Raw genomic sequence first — 20,175 nt, 5'->3', positions numbered from 1 at the left:
GCAAGTAGAAGCAAGACAAGTGTAACATGCTGTAGCAAGTAGAAGCAAGACAAGTGTAACATGCTGTAGCAAGTAGAAGCAAGACAAGTGTAACATGCTGTAGCAAGTAGAAGCAAGACAAGTGTAACATGCTGTAGCAAGTAGAAGCAAGACAAGTGTAACATGCTGTAGCAAGTAGAAGCAAGACAAGTGTAACATGCTGTAGCAAGTAGAAGCAAGACAAGTGTAACATGCTGTAGCAAGTAGAAGCAAGACAAGTGTAACATGCTGTAGCAAGTAGAAGCAAGACAAGTGTAACATGCTGTAGCAAGTAGAAGCAAGACAAGTGTAACATGCTGTAGCAAGTAGAAGCAAGACAAGTGTAACATGCTGTAGCAAGTAGAAGCAAGACAAGTGTAACATGCTGTAGCAAGTAGAAGCAAGACAAGTGTAACATGCTGTAGCAAGTAGAAGCAAGACAAGTGTAACATGCTGTAGCAAGTAGAAGCAAGACAAGTGTAACATGCTGTAGCAAGTAGAAGCAAGACAAGTGTAACATGCTGTAGCAAGTAGAAGCAAGACAAGTGTAACATGCTGTAGCAAGTAGAAGCAAGACAAGTGTAACATGCTGTAGCAAGTAGAAGCAAGACAAGTGTAACATGCTGTAGCAAGTAGAAGCAAGACAAGTGTAACATGCTGTAGCAAGTAGAAGCAAGACAAGTGTAACATGCTGTAGCAAGTAGAAGCAAGACAAGTGTAACATGCTGTAGCAAGTAGAAGCAAGACAAGTGTAACATGCTGTAGCAAGTAGAAGCAAGACAAGTGTAACATGCTGTAGCAAGTAGAAGCAAGACAAGTGTAACATGCTGTAGCAAGTAGAAGCAAGACAAGTGTAACATGCTGTAGCAAGTAGAAGCAAGACAAGTGTAACATGCTGTAGCAAGTAGAAGCAAGACAAGTGTAACATGCTGTAGCAAGTAGAAGCAAGACAAGTGTAACATGCTGTAGCAAGTAGAAGCAAGACAAGTGTAACATGCTGTAGCAAGTAGAAGCAAGACAAGTGTAACATGCTGTAGCAAGTAGAAGCAAGACAAGTGTAACATGCTGTAGCAAGTAGAAGCAAGACAAGTGTAACATGCTGTAGCAAGTAGAAGCAAGACAAGTGTAACATGCTGTAGCAAGTAGAAGCAAGACAAGTGTAACATGCTGTAGCAAGTAGAAGCAAGACAAGTGTAACATGCTGTAGCAAGTAGAAGCAAGACAAGTGTAACATGCTGTAGCAAGTAGAAGCAAGACAAGTGTAACATGCTGTAGCAAGTAGAAGCAAGACAAGTGTAACATGCTGTAGCAAGTAGAAGCAAGACAAGTGTAACATGCTGTAGCAAGTAGAAGCAAGACAAGTGTAACATGCTGTAGCAAGTAGAAGCAAGACAAGTGTAACATGCTGTAGCAAGTAGAAGCAAGACAAGTGTAACATGCTGTAGCAAGTAGAAGCAAGACAAGTGTAACATGCTGTAGCAAGTAGAAGCAAGACAAGTGTAACATGCTGTAGCAAGTAGAAGCAAGACAAGTGTAACATGCTGTAGCAAGTAGAAGCAAGACAAGTGTAACATGCTGTAGCAAGTAGAAGCAAGACAAGTGTAACATGCTGTAGCAAGTAGAAGCAAGACAAGTGTAACATGCTGTAGCAAGTAGAAGCAAGACAAGTGTAACATGCTGTAGCAAGTAGAAGCAAGACAAGTGTAACATGCTGTAGCAAGTAGAAGCAAGACAAGTGTAACATGCTGTAGCAAGTAGAAGCAAGACAAGTGTAACATGCTGTAGCAAGTAGAAGCAAGACAAGTGTAACATGCTGTAGCAAGTAGAAGCAAGACAAGTGTAACATGCTGTAGCAAGTAGAAGCAAGACAAGTGTAACATGCTGTAGCAAGTAGAAGCAAGACAAGTGTAACATGCTGTAGCAAGTAGAAGCAAGACAAGTGTAACATGCTGTAGCAAGTAGAAGCAAGACAAGTGTAACATGCTGTAGCAAGTAGAAGCAAGACAAGTGTAACATGCTGTAGCAAGTAGAAGCAAGACAAGTGTAACATGCTGTAGCAAGTAGAAGCAAGACAAGTGTAACATGCTGTAGCAAGTAGAAGCAAGACAAGTGTAACATGCTGTAGCAAGTAGAAGCAAGACAAGTGTAACATGCTGTAGCAAGTAGAAGCAAGACAAGTGTAACATGCTGTAGCAAGTAGAAGCAAGACAAGTGTAACATGCTGTAGCAAGTAGAAGCAAGACAAGTGTAACATGCTGTAGCAAGTAGAAGCAAGACAAGTGTAACATGCTGTAGCAAGTAGAAGCAAGACAAGTGTAACATGCTGTAGCAAGTAGAAGCAAGACAAGTGTAACATGCTGTAGCAAGTAGAAGCAAGACAAGTGTAACATGCTGTAGCAAGTAGAAGCAAGACAAGTGTAACATGCTGTAGCAAGTAGAAGCAAGACAAGTGTAACATGCTGTAGCAAGTAGAAGCAAGACAAGTGTAACATGCTGTAGCAAGTAGAAGCAAGACAAGTGTAACATGCTGTAGCAAGTAGAAGCAAGACAAGTGTAACATGCTGTAGCAAGTAGAAGCAAGACAAGTGTAACATGCTGTAGCAAGTAGAAGCAAGACAAGTGTAACATGCTGTAGCAAGTAGAAGCAAGACAAGTGTAACATGCTGTAGCAAGTAGAAGCAAGACAAGTGTAACATGCTGTAGCAAGTAGAAGCAAGACAAGTGTAACATGCTGTAGCAAGTAGAAGCAAGACAAGTGTAACATGCTGTAGCAAGTAGAAGCAAGACAAGTGTAACATGCTGTAGCAAGTAGAAGCAAGACAAGTGTAACATGCTGTAGCAAGTAGAAGCAAGACAAGTGTAACATGCTGTAGCAAGTAGAAGCAAGACAAGTGTAACATGCTGTAGCAAGTAGAAGCAAGACAAGTGTAACATGCTGTAGCAAGTAGAAGCAAGACAAGTGTAACATGCTGTAGCAAGTAGAAGCAAGACAAGTGTAACATGCTGTAGCAAGTAGAAGCAAGACAAGTGTAACATGCTGTAGCAAGTAGAAGCAAGACAAGTGTAACATGCTGTAGCAAGTAGAAGCAAGACAAGTGTAACATGCTGTAGCAAGTAGAAGCAAGACAAGTGTAACATGCTGTAGCAAGTAGAAGCAAGACAAGTGTAACATGCTGTAGCAAGTAGAAGCAAGACAAGTGTAACATGCTGTAGCAAGTAGAAGCAAGACAAGTGTAACATGCTGTAGCAAGTAGAAGCAAGACAAGTGTAACATGCTGTAGCAAGTAGAAGCAAGACAAGTGTAACATGCTGTAGCAAGTAGAAGCAAGACAAGTGTAACATGCTGTAGCAAGTAGAAGCAAGACAAGTGTAACATGCTGTAGCAAGTAGAAGCAAGACAAGTGTAACATGCTGTAGCAAGTAGAAGCAAGACAAGTGTAACATGCTGTAGCAAGTAGAAGCAAGACAAGTGTAACATGCTGTAGCAAGTAGAAGCAAGACAAGTGTAACATGCTGTAGCAAGTAGAAGCAAGACAAGTGTAACATGCTGTAGCAAGTAGAAGCAAGACAAGTGTAACATGCTGTAGCAAGTAGAAGCAAGACAAGTGTAACATGCTGTAGCAAGTAGAAGCAAGACAAGTGTAACATGCTGTAGCAAGTAGAAGCAAGACAAGTGTAACATGCTGTAGCAAGTAGAAGCAAGACAAGTGTAACATGCTGTAGCAAGTAGAAGCAAGACAAGTGTAACATGCTGTAGCAAGTAGAAGCAAGACAAGTGTAACATGCTGTAGCAAGTAGAAGCAAGACAAGTGTAACATGCTGTAGCAAGTAGAAGCAAGACAAGTGTAACATGCTGTAGCAAGTAGAAGCAAGACAAGTGTAACATGCTGTAGCAAGTAGAAGCAAGACAAGTGTAACATGCTGTAGCAAGTAGAAGCAAGACAAGTGTAACATGCTGTAGCAAGTAGAAGCAAGACAAGTGTAACATGCTGTAGCAAGTAGAAGCAAGACAAGTGTAACATGCTGTAGCAAGTAGAAGCAAGACAAGTGTAACATGCTGTAGCAAGTAGAAGCAAGACAAGTGTAACATGCTGTAGCAAGTAGAAGCAAGACAAGTGTAACATGCTGTAGCAAGTAGAAGCAAGACAAGTGTAACATGCTGTAGCAAGTAGAAGCAAGACAAGTGTAACATGCTGTAGCAAGTAGAAGCAAGACAAGTGTAACATGCTGTAGCAAGTAGAAGCAAGACAAGTGTAACATGCTGTAGCAAGTAGAAGCAAGACAAGTGTAACATGCTGTAGCAAGTAGAAGCAAGACAAGTGTAACATGCTGTAGCAAGTAGAAGCAAGACAAGTGTAACATGCTGTAATTATCGATAAATGGAGCAACAAGAATGTGACATCTACATAGATTGTGGAGAAGTTGAGCCTCATGACCACTCTCAACCATATTCTCTGACGTGGCTGAAGAAGAAAAATAGTGTCAATACTAATTGAGGGTTCCTTATGGAGTTTTTGATTGGGTGGCTGCTGCAGGATTAGATGTGGTGTGACGTGGTCCCCATAGATACCCGCTACCTTTTGTTGTGGAGACCATGACTATTGACTGTAGGACTCAGTACGATGGATTCAGAAACACCTATTCCTTCACCAAAGATGGGAGCACATATTCATCCTCCCTTCGGTAGAGCATGAGATCACATGTGCCCTTGTCAGCAGCATAATGTCGGTGGGGACCAGTTTTAGTGACGACGGAGGATGATGAAACCGAAACACCAGCTCTAGACATGGGACATACACGACCAAGGGCATTTTAGGATATCACGGTCGGTACCTTACCACCAACAACACCACTGTTAGGGGAGGTTCAGGTTACCCCCGCTTCAGATCTAGTTAAACCAACCGTGGATTATGTTAACATTATTCAATAGCAAGGGCAAGGCACACAGGAGAACAAATTAAAATGGAGGTATGCTCGCAAGTGGAGAAAACTCTTCAGGTGTTTTAGGGGACAGTGCGGTCTTTAATGGGATCTCTGTGCTTCTCGGATCACACTAGAAGATCTTTTAGCCCCAGGTGATTATAACAACACCATCATCGTCAACATGCAACTATATGCTTCAACAAATGTAGTCGAAGTTTCCCCAACCATGGAAGGCTGACGCTGGACTTGATGGCCAGCTTAACCGGCCAGGACAAGTTCTCAGCCCAACACGACGGCCACTGTATGGGGCGGAAATTATCGTCCCTCTTTTCCCATTCTTTCTTTCATTTGTCTATCTATATCTATTTATGTGTCTATTTGCTGTGTTTAGGGTTATGTTATGTTGTATGTTATTTTACATTTTTGCCTGGAGACAGTTTTGCTTATAGGACTGTATCCGATGGTGAGGAGGTGCTTCGTCTGGGCTGTAACTCATCTGAGGTGATAATATTCTCCCAAGGTTCGAGAGGAGATGCTCCAGGTGTAACTCGATCTTGCAAGAATACTTATCTTTCCCGATTCCGCTCCCATGCCTGTTGCCACCACCTTCAACGCCCCTACCTGTCTAGATTTTTCTGCCGCCTCTGTCTAGCACACCTTCCTATAGGCTGCTGTAACTTCTCTCCCACTCTACTGTATGCTACCGCCAGCCCCCAAGCAACTTGTCGGAAAACTGCCGTAACCACATCCTCCCAATCTACTGCCACCAGTTTCCAACCAGCGAACCTACTGTTGCCGTAATCCACTCCCCACCCCATATGCGGCTATCACCCCTCACTTCCACTCCTAGCCTGCCATTTATCTCCTCCCAACCTTCCTACCGCCACCATTACACCCCAACCTCTCTTGATATAACCCAAGCTCTCCTGTTACCCTCTCCCGCCTCCAACTGCAAATCAGCTTGCTTGCTTCCAACCGACCACCACCTTTTGTATCTCATCTCACCGCTGGCCTCAGCTGTCTCTTTTCACCCTAGCCGGATAGTAGTGTTTTGTTGTGTTTTCTATTTCTATTTTGAGTCTTGATTATAATCATGTTGTTTTGGTAATAATATTTCTATTTCTATTTTGATTTGGGTTAACTCCGGTATCCAACACACCTTTCCGCAGGCTGCCATAACTTCCCTCCCACTATTCTGTCCACTACTGCCAGCCCCCTACCAACCTGCCTGCGGATTCCCGTAACCACCTCATCCAAATCTACTGCTGCCAATTTCCAACTAGCAAACCTGCTGTTGCCGTAATCCACTCCCCACCCCATTTGCGGCTATCACCCCCACCTCCAATCCTCTCAGCTTGCCGTTTATCTCCTCCCAACCTTCCTGCAGCCACCATAACACCCCAACCTCTCTCGATATTACCTCAGCCCTGCCTGGCACCCTCAAACCTCCTACAACTTTCCTTTACCCCAGCCCTCCTAAGCCCTCTCCTGCCTCCAAATGCAAACCAGCTTGCTACTTTCCAACCGACCACCACCTCTTGCAGGCCATCTCATCGCTGTCCCCAGCTGTCCCTCTTCGCCCTAGCCGGATAGTAGTGTTTTTTTTTTTTTTTTTCTATTTCCTTTGTCTTAATTGTAACTCTATTGTTTTAAGTAATAATATTTCTATTTCTGTTGTGATTTGGGTTAATTCCACTATAAAAAACATTGGAATAATAATTGTGGATGAAAGATGGATGTTCATTCTATTCTTCAGTCAGGTGTACATGGACCATGTTGTTGATGCTTTGTGAGCTTTAGAATTCTATTTGTTGTTGAAGCATTTTGACTGGTTGGAGAGACTAACCCTGTAGACTTTCTATTTTGAGCAAGTTTGATTCTTGTTAATTCCTTTAATTATATTCTTCTAATATCCTTACTTGGGTTTGGAGTTATAGTTTATTGATTTGTAGTGAGAAGTTTAAGTGATTTTGGCAACCCTCTTGCTATTATATGTAGTAAAATTATCCATTATAGTAGAAAATATTAGGTTGAGAACCCTTACGTACAAACTAGGGTGGGGGTAAATCCTGTGGAATATACAACTGGATGCTCATGATTTCTCGTCTGCAAAAGCGATGTCAACATCTAAATTTCTTCCATTATAGAGGGTTAAAAGCCAGCAGTCTTTTATTTTCTTTTTGCCCTCAAATTAATGATTGAGTAGGATTTGATTGTTTGCTATTGATTCAGAGAACATGCCTTGGGAGGGTGGAATTTGATTGTTTTGATTTGATCTTGCGGGCGGTTCTAGAAGCTTCCTCTCCTCTGCATATAATATATAAAATTTTTCGTGATGCAAAGAACTCTCCTCTCGAGAGTTGTTAGCCATGTATTCATCCAACAGATCAGCTGCTAGCTTACGAAGTTCATATTTTGTTTAGTATTATTTGATTTTGTCCTGCTACATTTGATCAAAAAAATTTTTTCGACATTTTTTTCGAGTATCACTTCATCTTAAATGCTCTCTCCAAATCCAATTAGGTCAGGCGGAATTAGAATGATTGGCTCAGCGGAAACTACAATTTTAAAGAAATACCTTTTGTAGGAATATCAACTGCTAATCCTCTAGTGTTAAATGCTCCTTGATAAGCCTGTCAGTTTTTAATGCTGAAATTGGACTTATAAATATATCAAGCGGCAACTCTAAAAGGTGGGCATTACAGCATTTACATACATATGATAATGATATATCTGTATGTGAATTTCATTTCACAAAAAAGTCTACACACTACTTTTGTCCTTCTAAAGAGTTGATCTGCCAAAAAAAAGTTTTTTTCAGCCACGTGCCATCAAGCTTAATGTTGTACTTCTAAGGCATATCAAGCCTACCCCAACTTAGCAATATTAAATTATTAATCTTTGAACTAGTTCTTGTAATGAACGCTGAATAAAAGTTGTCTGTAACGTCAGTTTTAATATTTTTATTATTTTACTCTTAACATCTGCATCTGTTTCACCCCTTGCAATTCTACCTGAAAAATGGTAGTTTTGGGATTGGGAAATCAGATAAAAGTTGACTCGGTGCGGATATTCTTCTCTTTCTACATCCTCATCAAAACTGACGTCCCAACATATCTCTCACTGTATACGCTTCCCAACCGACGCACCAACCTATTTCCACATTTCCAACTTGTCTTGCACTATAAAGAAGATCTTGAATAGACTTGCCATAGAACCTTTTTCGCTTGATTTCTATGGACAGCTTGGTAAGTTTTCTTAAAACATTCAATACAATTAATTGATTCATTTTGTCTTTCGAATTACATTTATCATTTTTAGAACTGATTTTGATCAATCCTTCACTAGACTCAAATTTGTATCTGAGATGTCTTTTAACTGTCTGATACTTTTATTTAGGACCCTGATATATTTTTATTTTATAAACATTCTAATACCTCCTACTTTTGCAATATCATTACTGATACAGAGCTTCTAAAACAATTGCAACATCCAACCTGCTGAATCATCATTCATTAACTTACATGTTTAGCAGTGTTGTTTTTGAAAATTTAAGCTAAGGCTTTTGCAATCCGTACAGTGTTCTTTCACCAATTCTTAACATGCCGATTGCTGAATCCAAGCGACAAAGAGTGCTGGTTGCATCGTGTATTCTTTATTCTGAGGTTAGTTCATTTGCTGGATTTTCTTCTCTTTTTATTGTCTTTTCTAAAGTAGTGCATGCAATTAGCATGAAATTGAACGGCTGATTTTCTCCCTCTCTCTTTCTCTCTGTTTGTATATATATCTATAATGTAGAGAGCTTGAGGGGCTTTCTAACCATTCTGAAAAACACATGATTTTCTACCAATTGGATTTCAGTTATTTGGGAAGCACATAAAAGAACTAAATTCCTTAAAGTTATGGCGCCATAAATTTTGGATAAACCATACTGATGATAGATTTTTAAAAATCAAAATGATTGGCTATAATTTTGAATTATTTTATTTGATTCGAACTGAAAAAATAATTATTATTTGTAGCTCAGAAGATTAATACTTATGCCTTCTTGTAATCATGTTTGGGTTGTTGTCGGTCTATAACGATGAAATTTTGTATTTGTTTAGCTCTTGGCCTGCTCTTTGGTTGGACTTTGCCCACTCACACAAATGCTAGTTGGCTTCCTGCTCAATCGTTTTGCCTTACTAGTGCTTGCTTTTCACTTTCTGATATCAAAGTCAACCTAAACCACAATAGGAATAGTAAATATTATTACTAATAAAGCCAATAGACGATTACAATTGACACACGTGAAAGGAAAATAACAACAGGCTCAACAATCCAAATCAAATTAGGGTGGATTTTGGGGTGGTGGTGGTGATCAGTGGAGGGTTATAAGGTGGCGGTGTGGCGGACGAGATGGTCGACCAGCAGAAAACAACAAGGTAGCAGTTCCTCGAGTTTTGGACAGCAAGCCTGTAGCAGATAACAATGTGGATAGGCTGTTCTTGATGATGGAAGCAAGTGGGAAGGGAATACGGTGCAGATTCTGAAGATGCAAGGTGTGGGAAGGGAAGGAGCATTGGCTGGGTAGGTTGGAACAGGCGGGGATAGCGGTACAAACGATTGTGGAGGAGACGTTAGTGGTGGCTGGAACAGCCGCATGCTCCAAGGGGAAGACGAGAACAGTCGGGAACGACTATTCGGCCTCTGTGGAGTGCCTTATACCCGGACCGGATAGCATGAGGATTACAGAGGTTGCAGAGGATTACAGGATAGCATGAGGATGGTTGTATGGGGCTGCTGCAGCGATGAAAGGTGTCTGGAAATGGAAAAACTGCAGTGAAAACAGCGATGATGAGTGTTCGAGGGAGGCTGCAACAGTGGAGGGCGGTCGGGAGTGATGTGGAGTGGATTTGGAAGGGGATAGTGAACATAATCACCATCTCAGAAGAGAGATACATCCAAAGCACCTCCCAAACCATTCGATACAAACCTCGAATAGAGAAAAATGATGTTCACGGCTGTTCTAAACAAACTAACCCAAAAACATTAGGAAAGTAAATATATAGTAATAGGATAACTAGGAATGACCCAAAAGGACAAGCAGACTCCCCCAATCGAAAGTACTTTAACGGGTTTTGTCCAGGTAAAAAGTGTATTTCGCTTCCCGTCACTGAAAATTCCGCATGAGAGGGATATGCCTCGCATCATTCTCCTGTGATTGTGAGAGTTTCTTCCTCATTTGTTGAATCATTTGTCTGCTCGTTGAAGGTGACAAAGTTGATGTAAAATCCCAGTATCGTAGGGTCTTTGACTGAGTTGATTTTACAACTTAGATTCCACTGATGTTTGCACTATTCCCCAAAGCACTTGAGCAATTTTCCCCTTGTGCAGGTAGCCATCCATATCGGTTCAATCATCTGAGGATAGACTACCAGACTAACTTGAAATTTCTTGCCATTTATACTTTGCAGGGTATTCCAAAGGCAGTTCCAGGTTGACTCATCCCAATCTAGCGTGACGATAGACCGAGCTTCTGCTAACAGTGGCTGCTGTGGTTGTAAGCTATCAACTCTCTCTGTACTTACAGTCTCGTGTTTGAACTTGGCTCTTTTGTCCGCTTTCCTTTGTCATCACTTCGACTGATCCTTTCGGTACTTCCTTGTTGGCAAGGGAACCAATAATCTTGGTTTCCGCGAAAGGTGGAAGGACTACGCGCTTGCCATCTTTGGTGAATGAGATGTTCATGTACTCATCGTGCTGAGTCTTGTGATCATACTGCCATAGTCTCCCTAGTAAAAGGTGATAGACTTGCATGAGCACCTTATAACACCAAACCTTATGATGCGGTTGTCTCCTAATTGAAAATTCAACAAGACATCTCGTGCTAATGCTGATCCTCTTCTTTTTCAACAATGTCAAGAAATTTTGCTGGGCATGTCTCTGAGTCGTGATGTTCAACTTCTCTATCACAGTGTTGACCACATTCTTCCTGCTACATTCATGGATGATGTTGTTCACCATGCAACAAGTGTAAAATATATTGTGGTGAAGCCACTGTTGTTCACTCAGCACCTCAATCTGAAGGACTCGTTGAACAAAAAACATTTGACTCTCATATGTTATAAGCTAAGCTAATACTCCTAATTGAAAATTCAACAAGACATCTCGTGCCAATGCTGTTCCTCTTCTCCTTCAACAATGTCAAGAAATTTTGCTGGGCATGTTTCTGAGTCGTGATGTTCAACTTCTCTATCACAGTGTTGACACCACATTCTTCTTGCTTACATCCATGGATGATTCTGCATATCTTTTCATTCACCGTGCAACAATGGCGAAGCCGCTGTTGTTCACTCAGCACCTCAATCTGAAGGACTCGTCGAACAACAAGGATTTGACTCTCATTTGGTGTAAGCTAATACTCCTATTTTTTTAGTTGCTTCCTCTTCGCAAACTTCTTGCACTGCTCCCTATTCGATAATGGACACAACTTTGATCGTCTGGCAATTGGAGGCAATGTGCCAAAATCTATAACGTCTAAAGCTTTTTATGCTTGAAACTTTAGTGGGCGTGCTACCTTTCTCAGGCTTCTTTTAACTATGAGTGGCTTTGCCTGACAGGTCTTCTTAACTCCCTATGGTGTATTGTTATTGAAGTCTCCAATTTTGAATGACTGTGTAAATCACAATGGTTGTCTGCCCTGCTTCCGTTGTTTCTCCTTTTTTAGTGCTAAAGTCTGCATGTCTCTCACTATCTATTTGCATCCGGATCACATTATTGATAGAGGGCTTCAGGCTTCTTAAATACCCGGCTATGGTATGTTTTTCTGGCTTTATCAGATCTCATTTCAACTTGAGTTGCATAAATTATGTTGTTTACTCATCCACCAATAGCTCATTTTGTTGTATGTAGTGGAGCTTCAAGAAAATATCCCTGCGGTAGTGCAGAGGTAAGTATTGTCGTTGCATTGCTTTCTTATTTTCTCCCAAGAAGTGATTTTGTCTCATTCTTCTCTCCATCTCTCCCTTTTCAGGGTTTCCACCCCAAAGACATTTTTCTTCAACTTGATGTTGTCGAGTTTTACTCAACTGTTTACATCCACTCAAGGCAATCATGTGGATCCATTCTCTCCTCAAAGTCCGTTTGGTCCACCTTCATTCATAGATCTATGTGTCCTTCAGTTGGCACGTCATATCAATATCTTCTAGCGGGCACTCCATCTCTGTATCATCTAACAAACATCTCATTTTTATATCCTCCAACAAGCGCCTCATCTTTATATTCTCTAACATGCATCTCATCTCTGTTCTTCTAGCAGGCATCTCATTTTTGTAATTTCCAATAAGTACTTCAGCTTTAAGTCTCCGTTGACACTCTATCTCAAAGTGTTGTGGCTTGTCTTTTTCTCTACTGGAATCATTCCTACGAAAGGAATGCAGGTGTTCTTCTTATTCTCCTTCATGGATTTCACTATTACACCTGGGTTGTTTTCTCAATAGCATTGAGCCGATATAACACTTGGCTATGTAGCGATCGCATGTCGTTCATGGTATATTTTTGTTCAAATTCTGACAATTGTCTCCTATGGGCGTTGTTAGGGTTTTAGGTGTAGATAGGTGGATGGGGGTGTGTTGGGTGGAGGGAAAAAACTTTGACGGGGAGGGATTGATATGGGTGGATGTTAGAAACTCTGGGGTAGGATTAGGTTTAGGCTATTTATGATACTAAATGGTACTGGAGTTAACCCAAACTAGAATAGGTAAAACAAATATTATTACTAATAAAGTCAATAGATGATTGCAACCAACACACTTGAGATAAAAATAACAACATACACAACCCCTCAACCCAAATTAGGTTGGATCTCGAGGTGGTGGTGGTGATCGACAAGGGTTTGGAAGGGGTCAGGGTAAAAAAATTAGAGAAAGTGTGGTCAATAGGAGCAGGAGATAATATGTCTTGGCAGTGTCGGCCTTCTGATTATGAATTCAATCAGAGCCATAAAAATGGAGTTCTTGAAGCAAGCAAGCTTAACTGTTATTAGAGCAATACAAAGGATGGGACATTAAAGAGTGAAAATAGTTCCTTCCAGAAGGGAAAATTTTTTGCAACGCTCCATAGCTTGTAAAAGGCAATCCCTGACAAATAGTGGACTATGGGCAGCCAATTGCCAAATGTACAAAGTTCATGGCTGAAGAAGAATAATTGCTTAAATGCGCCGCCTGCAGCTTCCAACGTAAGACCCAAATACACCCCACATTCTTGGTGATCCATAGTGTTGTTTCTGATGTGGCCTGAGGGCGGCGGTTGGAGTCGTTCCCTTGGCATGGTCACCAGTGACCTTTCTGTTGACTCCCATTCCTTCGCACCAGATTTTGGTAATGATTTCTATGGATCTAGAAAGTGAATTTTGCAGACATCGTCAAGAATGGGAGACGGGCTCTTCGGAGATCATTCAAGAAACTCCTTAACAGAATATTGTTTTGGATGTGGAATTTGTAAATAGAGTAGTTTATGTTTGAAATTTATAATAAAAGAAGTTTTAAGTGTATGTAAATCCTCGTATATTTATTAATCCTAAAAATTGCTTCGTTGAACTACAAATAGGGGTGAATTTACTTATGAAAAAATCATTAATTGGTGGGTAATGAAATTTCCTAAAAAATGATTAACAACCTTTATATTTATAATTTTTATGCAAGTATTAATCAATGTTACTTAAAAATAATATCTAACTATAGCTGCACCAATGTACTAAACTAACTAAGAAAGAGAACAATTGACTATGCTGAACATGTGGGTAAATATGTATTCATTTAAAATGATTCTGTTTGTTTATGAAACTAATTGCAACTTTTATTACTTGTATTTATACTTTTAAAAAGAAAATAGCATGTTTTTAAATTGTAAATAAAAGAAAATTTTAAAATAAAATATATGTATACATATGTGGAGTTAACCCAGGTGATACTGAGAGTCACAATATACTTGTATGCATAAAATGTAAATTGAAATTAAAATGAAAATATAAATGTTTGATAATTTTTTTGGCAAGTTTTAGAAAAGATTAAATACATACTTTAGAAATACTTTTAGATGGCGACTCCAACTAACATATATTATAATTAAAATGAATAAAAATAAATGGAAAACTGAATTTTTTTCTCTTTTTTGCTGCTTACGATTTTATTTTATTGCTTACTGTGTTTTTACAAAATATATTAAAATGAAAGTTATTGTAATTTAGAAATATTTTACCCTTCGAGTAAATTAACACATACATTTAGCTACTAATACTGTATACAAAAATATGCTTTAGAATTAATTGATCCTAGAGAATATGTATACAGACGTCGAGAAGCTCAATTTGGTTTAAAATTTCAGAATTAATTGATCCTAGAGAATATGTATACAGACGTCGAGAATTAATTGATCCTAGGTACTATATTTCAGTTTAATTTTTATCAGATGTAAAAAATTGAAAATATGTACAAACTGTTTTGTAAATTAAATTTTTATGAAATAAAATGACTATTTTGTGTTTTAGATTAGATTTATTTACGAAATGAAATTGTTTGCATAGTTTTCTTTTTCTAATTGTTCCTTCTCGCCGTGGTATTCCAGGCTCCCCGATCAAGTTGTGACATTTGGGGGGTTCGGGTTGGACAATTACTTTTTCAGGAGGAAACCTAGTTTGAAAATTTCTTTCAATTGCCAAAAGAAAAAAAAGGGTTTTGGTAAAATTATCACTTAACAGGTCATTTTGGATGAAAGGCTCAACTAAATAATGAAAAAGTTGTGAATGTGGAGAATGGCTCAAATGCTGCTCTCAATGAGCAGCTTGATTCAAATAAGCTTTACATAACACTCTGGCATATTCGACTTTGATCAGTGCTGCTCACAACTGAAGCAACAACCCTCTTGGGCATGCCAATTCCTTAAGCTGCTTGCAACTAGAATGTGATGTCGCAGATAATGCACAATTCGACATCTAGGGAACTACTTGAGAACAAGGGTTGCATCTTCGATTTTGAGATGTCACTTCAGCTCTGCTGCGACATAGGGCTTATATAAAGGATGCATATGCAAGTGAACAGAAGGCGTTTCATTCGAATGTTTTAGGCAGATCTTGCACGTTCACCACCGAGTCTGCATCACTTTATAAATGAAAATGAAAGAAACTTTAGACCCCTAAAGTGAAATCTTGCATGTTCTAGTTTTCACATTTCCTAAGGCTATTAACATCGGGTCCAATACACTTACTTGAAGAATGATAAATGCTTTAAGATTTGTGCACGAGATTATTGATTTCAAGTTAAGTACACCATCTTGAAGAACATCAAATGTCTCAAAGTCCATGTGAGTAGGTCTTATAAATATTCTAAGAATCACACACCATTAGTACTAAACACCCGCATATGCTGTGACGTTATCCGAAATGATTAATTCTGAATGTCGAATATTGTTTTGTGTTAATTATGTCTTTATGCTAATTTCAAATTTGCATTGAGAAGCGTGCATGCACACAACTTAAAAAAAAAACTTATTTTTAAATATCGTATTGAAATTGTTAATTATTGACTCTTAAGTGGGTTGTCTTGCCTGTAGGGCAAGGTTGTGAGTTCCATTTTTGCGAGTCTGGTTCTCTTTCCTGTAGAGATCGAGTTGACAAGACTCAGTGTTTAAATTTGCACAATTAGAGGTGCACCTCCACACAATCTTGCATTTTTTGTCGAATCATATGCATCGCTCGAAGCATTCGTTTCGTATGCCGCATGTATTCAGAGGCACAAAATACGATGCACTTCTCCTTTGATTTGACAAGGCACAACTTCATATTTAGTCTAGGGTTTTAAAAGCACATATCTGTTAAATCAAGCCACGTCTCTCGCAAGCCTCTCTCTCAATATCACACACCAGGCAACACTTCCTATTGCACTGGACGACTCTGCTGATGACAACACCGACATCTCCAACACTTGATTCTCTTGCTGACAACACCACAACAACAACCTGCTGTAGTTTCAATCGAACCCACAACTGCAAGCTTTGATTTCTCACAAGCCTCTGTCTTTCTCACAGATCGAACCATGTCGCCGATGTCACGCCGCTGCTTCTGTCACAATCATTTGTTTGGTTTGAATTCCATGCTTCCTTCTGTTTTTATAATCCGTATGTATTTATTTTAAGAATTAGGTGTTGCAAATGCAAAAAAAAATAAAGTTCAGGTGTTAGATATGTAGATATATAATGGAAATTTTTTAGGTCATTGGGTGGTATGTTAGATGTGATATTAAAGATTTTAGTGCTATAAATGTAAAAATTAAATTTTAGGTGTTATGTAAATATTTAATAATTAAGTGGTATATATGTGAATGTCCCAAAAAAAATATGTTTTGAATTTTGAGTTGTTGCACATATGACTGCGCATTTATGATGTTTATTTTAAAAAAAAAAGCCAAAGGGCTAATTCATGAAAGAGAAAAGATATAGATAGGTTGTATGGGTGGGCCTAAAAATAGGCACCCAACCCACACGGCACAACAAACACAAAAAATAAAAAATGGTACATATAAATAAAAATAAAAAAACCCAAAACCACTAGGGCGCTGAACAAAGTGAGGGTCATCCCAATCTGGTTCTGCCTCTGGCTCTAGATCTTGGAAGGGATCCAGCTAAAATGTTGGTAAGGTGCGTACCATTACTCGAAGTAACTAAAATATCATCCATAAGACTTCTGAGCTCAAGTAGATCTTCATTTTTCTTCTTTCTCTTGGAAGTGTAAACATGTCATTCCTCATTCGAAGAATCAGTCTGATGAGGTGGTAGAGCTATAGCAGAAGGATTACCAATCATAGTACCCACAATACGTTCTTATATATGTGAAGTATGAGTTGTCTCTACACCGGATACTTTCTGAAGAAGGGGAGCTGCGAGGTTTTCTTGATTATCAATATGAACACTATCTTTTGTAGGTAATAGTCCTTCAGTATTATTTTTTATGAGGTTTGAAGGTGCCAACATCACTCAATCTCAGTAACAATAGCAACAGTATCATGGGAGGGGTGCACAGGGGCAAAAGTCACCTCCTGTCTGGTAGTATCCTCCCCAGGTGGAACTAAAATGTCTAGAGTAGTGTGGTTAGACCCTTCTTTATTCACTTGAACCTTGGATTTCAAATTAGGGTGGAGCTTGTGACATTTATCAAGGATATGCCCAAACATCTTACAGTGGGTACAATATGGAGGTTTGTGTTTCATAATGATTTGTTGCCAATATCCATTATGAGTTGTGCCCAGCCAGATTTCAGTAACATCAGGTAAGTAACATCAGGTAAAGTAACATCAGGTAAAGTAATATCCATTTCCACAAGTATTTTGGCCACAGAATGTTTGGTTAGATTGGAAGTGGGTAGATCTAGCTTTATAGGACCCCCAAAGATTGCCCCAATAATGTAAGAGAACCTGATGATGAAAAAAGTGCAGCTTGAGACCAGGTAGACTAAACCATACCGATACAGTGGGAGTTTCATGGGAGTTTCATGATAGTTTCATGATTTGGGTCAAAATCAGGAGACCACTTGAGTAACTTCATCTGCGATATTAAGATATTTCTTGGAGAAAATCTAGGTGTAGTCTTCAGTCACGGTTAGTTGAATTAATACATGTCTCTCATCCATGAGTCTTACTTTTTATTTGCCTACAAGTTTAAGATCATCAACATCAACTCTCTTTCTGATAACTTCCATAGGTGGGTGTCCCCACTGAAATATTTCAATAATAACAAACTTGAACTTGTCGTCAGGGTTGAAATTTCTGAGTCAGATAAGAAGATTGCTGCTTTTCCACCTTTCCTACTTCCCTTCTTAACAAAAAGACAATCATCTGTACCAGCGCGACAATCTTTATAGCTTGAGGGAAAGTCCACCGTGGGCTCCACTGAGGGTTACCCACCACGTGGGCAAAACAGGTTTTGTCCGACTCAACTAAAGAAGAAGGAAGCAGCATGAGAGCTATCGACGTTCACCTGAGTGTCGGGCATAGAATTGTCGGGTGCACGCAAGCAGCGTCGTCGAAACAAAAAAAAAAGTAACTGTCGGACACAGACGGAGAAGCAGGGTTGAAACTGAGTCGCGGACGCGCGACACAGGCGAAAAATCTATGACGAAAACACAACGCCGACACAAATGCAGCCGACGGAGCGAGAGTTGACGAAAAGAGTTGCGAGCCGCTCTCCTTCGAGCAGTAGAATCAAATGCGACCAAAATCGCCGTCGGAGTCCCTAGCGGAGCTCTCGACCGAAATCATTTATGATAATATATATATATTATTGCATTTGAAGGCTTATGCCTCGCCTCATGAACGGAAAAAGTCTCAATATACAATTGCACAACTTTAAACATTGACAAGACTGAGCTCCCATTGATCCAGTATGATCTTTTCTTAATTAAGATCAAAGTTAACAAGATTGAGCTCAAAATATGTCAATCTGATCCTCCTCATGAGGACTGGAGTCAACGGGATTAAAATTTTTGAAGTCGATGACTCTAATTACATGAGAAGATTCAACACCAATTGAGCCTAGGAGCAGGTGCTTGTAAGGTAATTTGAAAAGTAAATGTTTAATTTGAAGATAGCTCCAAATCAAAATACAAAGAAGAGATGGCCAACATGGAGTAGTTTGAATTTAAAAGAAGCAAATAGCATATTGTCAGGTATGAAAGGAAGAAGAATAATTTACAAATTGTGAAGCAACCATGTGTTCCAATAGTGCCATGAATTGAAGTGAGGCAATAGTAACTGCAAGCACAAGCTTAAAAACAAATTCCATATGTTTGCACCTGATGCAAGTTGAAGTGGTGTGAGTGCTCCTTCGTGTAGATGTTGGAGCACAAAGAGCTTAGTCTAATCACAGTGGGAGGGTATCTATTGCAAGGGTGTTTGGGTAGACATGGAGCATGCCAAATATATATGTATGTGTACACAAACGTGTATATATATAGCGATACACACGTACACACAACCGGATGGACATACTTTTCTCATCTTAGTCTTACTAATAACAGTGGGTTTATTCACTATTTAATTTGAAATTCTAGATATAAAACTGCAAGATAGTAAGATACATAAAATTATAGGCAAAATTGCAAGGTTTAATGGGAATGGTTTTTAAGGAGACCCGAACTTCATTCTAATAGATTGTCTTAATTCACTTTTCCTATTTTCCAATATTTTTTTTCCTTCATCTCTCGTTTGCTCTTTGGTTTCTGCCTTAACCTCTCTGCCATGTGGCCACAACCCCTCGTTTAAGTGGCTGCTGGTAATTTTAAGGCTAATAGTCTTTTTCTTCTTCTTCATGGTCGTGTTGGGACATGGCTAGACTTAAATTTTATCCCTCTATTTTTTCTTGGAATTAAGCATGGCCTCAACTTTTCAGTACTATCCTGGAATTTTCAACTCCTAAGTATGTATATGACTAAAGAAAACTAGTATAAAGGGTAAAAAAATACTTATTGAATTGATGTAAAATATTATTTAAGACAAATTTTGCAAGAGCATGACATTGAAAAAGGTTGTAAAGATAACAAGATATTTATAGATTGTCGGAGGGGTTGAGATTTGTATTTTTCTCATTTTGCTGAAGTTAATTCTGTGCAGAACCAAATCTAGAACTAATGCAGATATCATAAAAGACGTACGTGCCATGATATTATTTCAGTGTTTGTTGAGTATATACTGCTTTAAAACGTCTTTTGTTAATAAATTTATTCAACTAACTTCTTGATCGGCCAGGCATGCGAGTAGCCATTTTGATTTTATTAATTGCTTTTCTATTTTGCAGGTATGGCATGCTGTTAGCAAGGACAGAGTAATTCTACGCAAAGAATATTTAGAGGCAATTATTCCAGCATACATAGCAATCCTAAGACGATGGCGACCTCTCTTGGCTGGAATTCATGAATTTACTTCTCCAGATGGTCTAAATCCTCTTTTTGTTGACGACCATGCGTTGGCATCGGATACAATGCCTATAGATGTGAGTTTGCTTTTTTGGGCTAGAATATAATTTTTCTTTAATTCTTTCTTATTTGCCTTCCTATAATTAGCTCTTGCATATTATTAGTTATTTATGTGTCTCATTATATTTGTAGGGATACGTAAAGTACTAATTCCACCTTTCAATAAATGCAGGTGCAAATATGAATATGTTAACATATGATTAAGATGGGTTCAAAAGATTTCAACCTGTTAA

At 39.1% G+C, this 20,175-nt stretch overlaps 1 protein-coding gene across 3 annotated transcripts in view; it reads left to right on the top strand.

Annotated features, from left to right (window-relative positions):
• LOC110033220 (BEACH domain-containing protein C1-like) overlaps positions 1–20,175 on the top strand; it is a 154,093-nt gene that overhangs the window by 77,176 nt on the left and 56,742 nt on the right. For all 3 annotated transcript variants that reach the window (XM_020737131.1, XM_020737130.1, XM_020737132.1), the window contains exons 11-12: positions 8,522–8,606; positions 19,765–19,959. In XM_020737131.1, coding sequence (XP_020592790.1) covers positions 8,522–8,606; positions 19,765–19,959 — 280 coding nt within the window. The remainder of the gene's footprint in view (positions 1–8,521; positions 8,607–19,764; positions 19,960–20,175) is intronic.

The sequence above is a fragment of the Phalaenopsis equestris genome, unplaced genomic scaffold, assembly GCF_001263595.1.
Source record: "Phalaenopsis equestris unplaced genomic scaffold, ASM126359v1 Scaffold001116, whole genome shotgun sequence".
In the NCBI taxonomy this organism is placed as follows: Eukaryota; Viridiplantae; Streptophyta; class Magnoliopsida; order Asparagales; family Orchidaceae; genus Phalaenopsis; species Phalaenopsis equestris.
This window is presented reverse-complemented; position numbering and strand designations above follow the sequence as displayed.